The sequence below is a fragment of the Neolamprologus multifasciatus genome, chromosome 13, assembly GCF_963576455.1.
Source record: "Neolamprologus multifasciatus chromosome 13, fNeoMul1.2, whole genome shotgun sequence".
NCBI classification, from domain to species: Eukaryota; Metazoa; Chordata; class Actinopteri; order Cichliformes; family Cichlidae; genus Neolamprologus; species Neolamprologus multifasciatus.
The window spans coordinates 31,901,495-31,912,033 of record NC_140451.1 but is presented as its reverse complement, the minus strand read 5'-3'; the positions used below and the strand labels follow the sequence as shown (position 1 = coordinate 31,912,033).

Genomic DNA, 10,539 nt, shown 5'->3' with positions numbered 1-10,539 from the left:
TTAATTGCATCACACACACACACACACACACACACACACACACACACACGCTGCTGAACATAAAAAAAAAATGCTTTTTTTGTGTTTTAATCTAATAAATTTCAGTACTGGACATCACACAGAAAACAAACACCCACAAGTAACACGTTCCCCACATTTTAGCCAGAGAACCACACAGTTAGATTTCAATGCATATGCTTCCTCTTTTTTCTTCCTTGGAATAAAGATGAATTGAGGAGTTAATGGAGAGGGAGAGGAAGAGTGTAGAGAGTTGGAGGCAACATTCACAGATCATTTGGACTCCTGGTCCAAATTGGGATCTAGAGAGAAAACAGCAGAAATGTGTTAATTTCTTTTAATCATCTTGTAACATTTTTTACATTTTTATTAGCAGTGCTACAGAACAGCAGCATCATTCCAAAGAGAATCATCTCCACAGGGAGATATTCTAAGCATTTCTATACATTTTAAATGAACAGCTTTTTAAAAAAAAGTTTTCCTCTTGTATTCCTATTATAAATCAACACTTTTAAAAATCAAAGGGAGGTTTCTTCCTGTTAAAAGGGAGTTTTTACTTTCCACTGTCACCAACTTCTTGCTCATTGTAGTGTCTCCACCTTACAATAAAGAACATTTAGAGGTGACTGTTGTTGCAAATTGGCACTATGTGAATAAAACTGAACTGAAATTCTCCCTTTTTGGGTGGATGTTTCCGTTTTTCCCCATCATACTTCTAGCTGCTGCATTGATTAGGTATCCACCAATGCGATATTTGTAATTAAGGATCTCAATCAGATTTATGTGACAACACGCCGTATTTTATGATGGTTCACATCAACCTGCAGCTTATCCATCTAGCAGTCTAAGTAGAGACACTCAGACCTCCCTGTACCCAGCCACCACCCGCAGATCTTCTGGGGATATGAATGCAGTATGTCTTGGTCCTGTCCCAGGTTTCTCCTCACTTTAATTTAAGCCAGATCCCCAAATCATGCAGTACAGCTCCAATTTTTCCCCATTCATGAATCTATTTTATGAGGGCAATTTGCCACCTGAAAAGGTTGGAAGAGAGCGGCGTTATACTTTATACACAGTCCAGGTGGATTTCTCATACACTCCACAATGCCGTGTCACTGAGCATTCCCCATCACTCCCTTCATCATCACTCTCACCATTGAAGGTGAACTGAGGGAAGCTGCTGAGGTCTCCTCCTCCATAGACTCTCTGGAGCTTGGCCGTCTCCTCTGACAGGTTTTTTTGGTAATCTGGCTCCGCCTCCAGGAATCCTGCATTCGACCTTAAAGAGTGAGATGACAAATCAGCTGATGTCTCTTTACACGGCTTGCTTCCAGTTAAAGAGTTTCACTCATACAGTTTTTATGAGGAAAGGAATACTCAAAGTTAAATAAGAATACATGTAGCAGGGAACAAAGTAGGAATAAACATGTGGCCAACACCTGGCAGACACTTAGAGAAAATGTAATTACGGTTGATTTTCTGATAATGGGATTCAGACAGATAATTATATCTGGTAGTGTGGATAATGCTTCTGAGCAAATGTACAATAATTAATGCGTTGGTTATTCTAGCTGTAATGTAGACTCTCTAAATGTTTTTCCTATTAAATTCAACTGTAACTCTTTATCTCTCTACCTGTGCATGTTAGTGTATTCTCTGATCTTCTCCAGGAAGAGTCTCTGCACAGGATCCAAATCTGGAAAAACACATTAAAACAACATTTTCTGACTCCCAGCTGATACTGGTCATTGGAAAATACAGCATGACAACAAAACACAGACACCATTAGGACAGAAAATGTACTTTAATGTAGACAAACCACCTTATAGCTGTATATGTCTGCTAAGAAGAGAAGAGAGTATATCAGTATATAAATGTTGCTCAAACTCTGATAATTTATATAAAGAGGTGTTTTAAAGGTGGGCACCAACGTTTTGTGTCACCAATTTTTCATACAACCAAATGTGGGAAAAGTGTGTATAGAAAGCAGCGAGGCACAGGACGGCAACACGACTGCTGAAACTGTCTATACAGCTGTGGTTAAAACAACCTGTGGCCATGTGTGCTCTTTACCTGTGTGTGTCCCTGTATCTTTATCTCCTGTGGCTCCTTCCTCTTCTTGTACCAGCAGCTCCTCTTTCAGAGGAAGAGGAGGAGCTGGAGGATGATCTGACTCTGCAGCCACGTTATCAACAGAAGCTGTTACAACTGAAGAAACAGGACAGTGTAAAGTACGCAGGTCCAGAGCTTTAGTTGACACATTCCTTGGAATTTTATAGAAAAACTGAAAACCCTTCCTGCCTTTTATCTGCTTTTATCAAAGTTTGAATGAAGGTCTTCATCACAGAGTTTATATTTCAGTGTTTTCAACTACGTTTAACCCCACAACATCCATCAGCCCCCATACAGGAGTATTTGTATACAAACCTTAGTCATCATCATATATACAGCAGTATAAGCACCAACTGTGCCCTTAAGCTTCATAACACTACATGCAAAGCAAAAAGGGAGGTTCTTGAAATATGTGTTCCCAGTTGGAGAACATAATAGTTGAGTCGTTGTTACCACTGACATGATGCTGGTGAGAAGTCAGACCCAACAAGTCTTCTGAAAACCAACCACATTTCAGTTGGTTTGTAAACTGAGCGTGAGGCTTCACTTAAATAGAAAATAATGGTGGAGATAATGTCATCTTATAAGGTGGGCTGGCATCAAGTACATTTAATTTCATTGATTTCATTATTAACCTCTAAAAAGAGCGTACTCTGTCACCAGAGGTAACCACTTTATGTCATCATCCTGGGTCTTATGACCCAGCGTTTTGGAGTTTTAGTTTATGTTCATGTTTATGTTTAAGCCCTTTAGGTTTTCTAAGTTCATTTTTTATCATGCCTAGGTTGTTTGTTATTAGATTCCCCTTGTGTCCTCCAACCCCTGTCAAGTCTCCCTTGCCCTTCATGTGTTTCATGTCTGTGTCTTACATTGTCTAGTTCAGGTTGTCATGTCTGCGTCTTATGCTTCCTGTTTTATTTTGAAGAGGTCTTGTGTTTCTTTGTTCACTGTATTTAGTTTTACTCTTTCCCTGTGAGTTCATTATGTTCATGTGGGTTGTGCTGTTTTGATCTTTACAGTTATTATTTCCCTCGGTTTCAGTTATGGTTATCATAGGCTTCACTGTGTTCCATGTTGTGTCTACTTTGCCTTTCTGTACCATGTTTCAGGTCCCTATGTTCTGTCTCCCCAGTTGCTGTTAAGTTTACATGTTTAGAGTTCAGTCAGTGCGTTTCCTGTTTTACTTTGAAGGTCCATGTCTCATGTCAGTGTTTCTAGTTTTGCTTCCCTTGTCTCGTCCAGCCTGATTACTCCCAGCTGTGCTCTCCTCCTGTGTCTCATTCCCTCGTTATCCCTCAGTGTATTTAAGCCCTGTGTTTCTCTTTGACAGTGTCGTAGTCTCCCTCATAGCTGTGTTTCCCTGTGTGTCAGTTTATCCATGTCCCAGTTTGGTTTAGTTTTTCCATACCATTCTGCAATAAAGCAGCTTTTTGAGTTTAATTTTGTTGTCGTGAGTTTTGCGTCTCCTGCCTGCACACAGCCGAAACATGACACTTTATGTAATACAACCGTTTGTCCTGTTTGTCCAGGTAATAAATATTAAGCATTTAATTATTTCCTATACTGAAGACAAATGACAATTTACAGTTAAATTTTTACTTATTTTAAATGAATATATGACTTAAGTTGAATGTTTGGAAATGTTATCTAGTGTTATTCATCTTCACACATTTGTGGTGTACCGCACAGATTGATTTTGGATCCCATTTTATTTATTTATTTATTTTCTCCACATTAGATCCATGGCTAAAATCAAACCCAAGCTCTGAAACTTTAACCTGTAAGAAGTAGTGCTGTCAGCGTTAATCTCGTTACAATGTAGCTGCCATCACCAGTGTGTGAATGTGTGCGTGAATGGGTGGATGACTGGATATGTAAAGCGCTTTGGAGCCCTTAGGGACTAGTAAAGCGCTGTATAAATACAGGCCATTTACCAATGAGCCTACAGCGCTAACGCGTTGATGGAGCGATCCGCATTAACTCGCTAACAGAGATTTGCTGTGTTAATGCGGGTATGGCATTAACGTCATTTTAACGAGATTAACTCTGACAGCACTAGTAAGAAGTGATTGATGCTCATGTACGTTCTCCAGGAGAAAGTAAAGGCTTTCAATTTAAAGCAGCAGCTACCTCTGCTATGTTTCTGTACATTTTAGGATTGTTTCTTTAATTTTACTGACCACATGAAAACACTTCTAGAACAGAAACTGGCACCGGATTGGTGGAAAAGGGGCATGTGTGCTGCATCCTTTTTTTCATTGTGAGATTCCAGTTCAGGAAATTTACCTATTGTTGCTAAAAACAAACAAACAAACTATGGTTCATTTAAAAGAGGTAAAAACTTGAGGTAACAGGTAACTCCACTTTTATGTGGAGTTACCTGGTGGGCAATTTTCTGCTTGATGATGAAGTTTTTCCTTCACTGCATTTCTACAAAAGTAGCCTATAGTATCTGCAACAACACATAAATTTTATATTTAAATATGACTTGGAAACAACTTGCGGTGGAGTGCTGTGTGTGTTCAAACTGGATTTCAGTTAAGTAAGCTAATGTGACTCTCCTGGATGTAGCTCTTGGTAAGAAAACCAACTAACGTACCAAATATCAGTTTGCCTTTAAGAAGCCGTTTCTTCTACCATCGCTTCACCGCTCACAGGAGTTTAACTTACCATCCGGACTGTCTGCTGTTACAGCCTCCTCAATAATCTGGCTCTCTCGTGCGCCCTCTACGTTAGCAGGAACAGTAAAGAGCAGCTTCTCCATCAGTGCATCAGTCTGCACATCTTCAGGCAGAGAAACGACTTCAGGCAGAGACAGAGGGTCAGCGTGTGCAGCCTCAGTCATCTCTTTGATAGTGGTTTCCTCCTCTACCTCCATCTTCTTCTCTACAGCAAGAACTGCAGCTTCTTTCTCCAGATAAGTCGAGGTTTCACTCAGAGATTCGCTTTCCAGAGTTCCCAAAGACGCCTCAACTTCAGCCAAGGTCACAGACTCAAGAGACATGGCCTCCAAAACATTTCCTTCGGGCTCCGCTGCCCCTGTTTCTTTGTTCTGATTGATCACCCCATCGTTTAGTCTCAGTTCCTGGTCAGTGTCAGACGACTGTATCGGTCCTTGCTCAGATCCAATCACAGCTTCAGGGACTGCTGATGTTTCAGCTTCCAGTGTATCCGCAGCTTCAGGGATGGAATCTAGAGTTAAAGTGTCCACCTCTGTTGCACCTTCAGAAACAGAAACATCTATTGGCATCTTCACTTCCAACTCTTTTGCTAGCTCCTCAGCTCCCTTCTGGAGCGAGTCACATGTTTCTTGCAGAGCTTCAGCTTCAAGACTCCCCACATCAGCCTTCACTTCTGCTAAAGTCGACTCAGGTATCATGGCTTCTGCTTTGCTGGCTTTCTCCTCTTCTTTCTCCAAAGAGTCTCGGTTTGCTGCTTCATGTGGATCCTGGGCTGAGCTGGTATTTATCATGGCGGCAGCTTTGGAAAGCTCTGCAAGAAAAAAGGTCTTTAACCAGAGTGAAACCTTCTCACCTTTCCTGGGTTTTTGTTAATTATTGTGTAGAAATAATGGATTTCTTTTAGGTGATTCAGTAGCAACCTTTATCATACTCCATATACTACTCTGACAGGTTTATGCATGCAGCCAAAGGTTTTCTAAACATACAAGAAAGAAGAAAGGTTTTTGTTTTTGCACGCAGTCATTGCTGCCAAAATTTAGACCCTTTACTGTTAGCGTCCGCTGTGCTATATGAGCTCTCCTGCCATGATAAACAGAGCGTAACACAGCTCTGAATACATCAGCTGGTTTCACTGATACCCACTTCAGCTTTTTGAATCAGACTGTACTCATCTTAAGATGATGACTGTTTCATTAGCCCTCCTAAAACTCCCAATTCTGTTTTTAATGGATACATTTTGGTTTCCTAACCAAACAGCAGCACAAAAAAGCTGTTTGTAGAAACATTTTACTCATATTTACAGTGAATTAATTACACCATGTGATGGCTGTATGCAACCACACAACTGAGATACTTAGGTAATATTCATTTGGTCTTTTGTCTTATGTTTACGTTGTGCTCTAAAGCTTCTGTGATCATAAGTTAACTAATTTGATATTTTGAGTTTACCTGTAATGCATGACAGCACGAAGCTATAGCCCAAATGGTGGGATACACTTTGCATCTTTTGTTATTTTATATAGGTATGTTATAGTGATTATATTTCTGCTCTTTCTGAGTTACCTGACCTCCACTCCAGTCCTTCCTGGCTTGGCTGAAAGAGGAGGCTGAGGGTGGAGCTGGTTTAAATGCAGAAGCCAATAAAGTGGACTGGACCATCTATTGTGATCATGCAGGGGGAATGGGGTTCTTCTTGAATGATGGTTAGCTGTTATCTCTTTAGTTTTCACCTTTGGTGTATATAATGGTTTATTCATTTGCTATATAACTGGAGCTGTTTCTCATTTGGGCAGGTCAGTTTGTTGAGTTATGTTTTTGTTAAGTGACTTTTGAGTAGCGTCCTGTTAAGTTAACCTCTTTTATGGGCCCACTTGGCTCTTAAAAACTTTATTTTTGTTATTTTGAATTTTTGTAATCATCTTGTCCATTTTGAGGGTATAATAAAACCAGCCCGTTCTCACTCCCGAGGCGTAACATGCCGACGTTTTGTCACGTCCCGCGGCGTTCCCGATGAACGCAAAAGGAGACCTTCGGCGTTCTTATGGTACGTGGCGGGTTATGGCGGAAATCCAGTGCAATGACGCTCCCGCGGTAATAGACGTTCCAGCCCTAAACCTAACCTTTTTCCTGATCTTAACCAGGACTTTAATGATGTTAAATAGCGTGTTTCTAAGCGATTTGCAGAAAAAGAGCGAACATGTGTAGATTGAGTCCATACGGTTCTCATATTTCCTCATTTTTCCGAGGTCGTCATTTAGGTACGTGGTGGGTAGCCGAAAACGTAATATGTTGACGATTTGTCACCTAGCGTAAAATGTTACGCTTTGGGAGTGAGAACGTGTTGAATAAAACCCATTTGTTTGAAGATTACATTTGTGCCTGTGTGTTCCTGGCTGCTTGGATCATGACACACCACTATTACACCGCTAAGTCGTGTCTACCAACTGTTACCCTGACTAAGCACATCCTGAATGTACTGACCTTCACCAACAGCAGGGGGCGCTGTGGCTGGCCTCCTTTCAGAGAAGAATTTGTCCAGAGATTTATCAGCTTCTTCTGCAGGCTGGGCCTTGGCTTTCTCTGTCAGCAGAGAGAAGACTGTGAGCAGTTTATCCGTGGGGTAAATAATCTTCATATTTTATCAAAGCAGGAGCTGAGATAACAGATACAGTAATGTTATTAGATTTTTAACACGTTTCTAGAGTAGCACATAGCAGTACTTCTTGTTAGTATTATGGACATCAGACCACAGCACCATTCTGATTTTTATTAGTAACCTTCGCCCACCATAAACACCTGCTTCTTATACAGACGCACGTTTATGTTGTGGTTTCATTAAACCTTTAACGTGTAGTTATTTTTTGCAGATGAATACCATCAAAAGAATGTGTCCTGTCATGCATTCTTAACAGGCCACTCAGCACGCATCAGCAGAATGCAAAATCGTCTTCACTGTCAGGGAAACTAAAAGAGACTGGAAGACCGGAGTACATGAGAGCTGTTTTACTTTTGTTTAGAGGATTTTTATACTGCAGTTCCATGAAATGTGGAACTTTTGACTGGAAACAGATGTCATTTTTTTAAGCTATCGCACTCATTCCTATTCACTGAGGACTATCTTTAGGTGCAGGCGATTTCTGCACAACAGGAAGTGTAATAACCCCCAAAATCAACTCCTATACGCTTCGTCTGCTGCGACCTTTGCTGCATACCGTACTTCTCTTTGTCTCTCTCTCTGTGACCTTGTTTCCAGCCTCTGTCTAGACTGCCAAAACAAGACAAAAGGAGAGGTCGTCTGTTTTCTTACTGATGTGCGTTCTGCGTGGCGGGTCTCTGTCTGATGGTTTGGAGCTGAACCGAGCAGCCTGTGGCGTCCACATCACTCTACAAAACTCCCCGTGGATCCGCTGAACATGCACACATACAGCACCACACATAAATCATGAATGCTCACATTTCATTGTAAAACTGTGTCATTTTTTTTAATGTCATTTACTTTCAATTCAATTTTATGTATTTATAAGACCCTAAAATTATACAAAGAAAATGGAGTAAACCCCAACACTCATATGACCCCCTATAAGCAGATGCTTTGGCAACAGTGGGAAGGAAAAACTGCCTTTTAGCAGGAAGAAGCTGCCAGCTGAAGGGAGGGGCATCCATCTGCTGTGAATGGTTTCCAAGACCGTGCCTAAAAAGGGGCCTGTGAGGTGGGACTAGAGTATTTTATTCTTACAATGGGCGTTATGTGTTGTAATAGTACTCAGTACACGAGAGAAAATGCATAAACTGAAACATATCTCGCTCTGCTTCTGAAACAATCTTTGCCTGTTGTCCATAAATATAATATATTTCACAAAATCACATTTAAAAATAAGAGAAAAACACCATCACAATTTTTTTATATTATATAAAAAAATTGTATATAATATTAACAGAATCTTATGGAAGCCTGTTTCCACCACAAAAACACAAAGGATCCATGACTCGAAATTTTTAGTTATTTTCTCGAAATAAAGTTAAATGGAAGTGTTTTCATCTGATATGGGATTAATAGGCGATTAATAGCCATAGTACCCGATATTTAGCCTCAAAAATTTGAAAAACCTTAAGCTTAAGAAGCATTTTACACAATAATAATTTAAAAAACATCTCTCAAAAAGTTTGAGAGTAGCAGTAACATCTAAAACAGCCCATCTTCATGCTTTGAAGATGCCCTCTTGCTACATGGGGTCACCAATTGTTTGATTTGGCAGTTTTATGTCGGGTGCCCTTCCTGACATAAGCCCAAAGAGAATTTGTGCTCGGCCTTCATCCTTTGAGATTTTTTTTTATTATTATTATTGTTAAAGAAACTAAATAAGAGTAGGGATACAAAATTGTGCATATTCCCTTAGATTTTTTCATTTAAATATCAGATGGTCAGGTCAGAGGTATTTGGTGGAATTACGTCACACTCTCATTTCCAGGATGGCCTTGGAAAAGACAAACACAAAAAATGGAAAGCACAGGTCTGAGAACATTTTACACGCCCACTGGTAAAACACTGCCCCCTGGTGGTAACAGTTTATTTTACAAACAGTAGCCAGAAGAACTTTAATTAAATTCACATTTCCACCTTACACTGCACATAACGAGATTTCATTGCATTGGCTACAGTTGTGCAAATAATAAGCAGCATTTTAAACAAAATCACAAAAACATGGTGGTAAAAAGTCTAATTGTATATACAACTAAGTGCAGATATAAATATGTTGCAAATATCTGCGCCTACTTTTTATTGCACATTACAAACATTTAGCAGCTTTAAAGTCTGAGTTATTTAATATGCAGATATTAAACTACTTGCATAAAATGATCTCCAGCTTAATGAAACAATAACCATGATCCAATTTGACTGGTTAACTTGTGTAAAATGATTAGTCTAAATACTTGCAGTTATTTAGTATAAAACCATGCTTAGACTCTGTGACTGAGCGCCACTGCCATCTTTATTAGAGCACAGCGTTTCTCATGAGCCGGAAAACCAGAGAAACCAGTTCATCTAAACTAGACTCATTTACAATAAAATGATTCGGTTTCATGTGGGGCCTCTCAATATTAGTCCCTAGAGCTCTCTCAGTGATGAGCTGAGGATTAGGATGTTACAGAGTTTCAGGGAATAAAACTAAAACTTGTTATCAGTGTGTGTGTGTGTGTGTGTGTGTGCGCGCGCGCGCGCGCGCATGCCAGGCTGTTAATCAGCTGTAAAGTAACGAGAAGCTGCAGACACAAACTCGTTCAGCTACAGAATAAATGTAAAAAATAAAGTATACCTACTCTGACACTCAGTCCTGTTGCAGCTCTGAACAGCGCAGCAGCCATGCTGGTTTAAATGAAATCTATCAGAGGTTTGGAGAAATATTCCCAGTGTGTGTTTGGGAAGTGATCCTGAGGGCTTTCCTCCCTCTCTGGGAAAGAACTGAATGTCCCGAGCCTCCCTCTCCTGCTGTTACCTGGGTCTGTTTAAATAAAGTTTGCTTCGGTGTGTTTTTGCTGACTGTCTCACGCGCTCAGCTCAGTTGTCGCTCTGCCTGTCCCCCCCCCCCCCCTTTTTTCTAACAACGATTACATAAAGAATTTGCTCATTTCCTGGTATTTTCAAAGTAAAAGCTGAAATAGTTCAAACACATCCAAACAAATCAGACACAGATCTGTTGATGTGCTATTAGGTGCTTGTGTTTGCTCT

At 40.2% G+C, this 10,539-nt stretch overlaps 1 protein-coding gene across 2 annotated transcripts; it reads right to left on the bottom strand.

The window, feature by feature from the left end:
- Positions 1 to 71: 71 nt before the first annotated feature.
- LOC146505818 (uncharacterized) lies at positions 72 to 10,285 on the bottom strand. Of its 2 annotated transcripts, XM_085182415.1 has the most exons (8): positions 10,131 to 10,285; positions 8,119 to 8,218; positions 7,293 to 7,391; positions 4,801 to 5,622; positions 2,092 to 2,226; positions 1,654 to 1,714; positions 1,173 to 1,297; positions 72 to 320 (listed from the first exon to the last, which is right to left on the bottom strand). In XM_085182415.1, the coding sequence occupies exons 1-8, from the start codon at positions 10,173 to 10,175 to the stop codon at positions 292 to 294; spliced, it is 1,416 nt and encodes a 471-aa protein (XP_085038541.1). In that variant the 5' UTR covers positions 10,176 to 10,285; the 3' UTR covers positions 72 to 291. The 2 variants fall into 2 exon arrangements, with proteins under 2 accessions (XP_085038541.1, XP_085038542.1); XM_085182416.1 differs by lacking the exons at positions 7,293 to 7,391; positions 8,119 to 8,218; positions 10,131 to 10,285 and adding exons at positions 4,511 to 4,582; positions 6,380 to 6,639.
- Positions 10,286 to 10,539: the final 254 nt, after the last annotated feature.

Bases quoted from the DNA above. Each gene is read 5' to 3' on its own strand.
- LOC146505818 (XM_085182415.1), bottom strand. From the start codon at position 10,175: ATGGCTGCTGCGCTGTTCAGAGCTGCAACAGGACTGAGTGTCAGA. The intron at 2,227-4,800 runs GTAAGTTAAACT...CTGTTTCTTCAG, and splicing joins AACAGCAGACAGTCCGGATG to TTGTAACAGCTTCTGTTGAT. The intron at 1,715-2,091 runs GTAAAGAGCACA...GTGTTTTTCCAG, and splicing joins AGATACAGGGACACACACAG to ATTTGGATCCTGTGCAGAGA.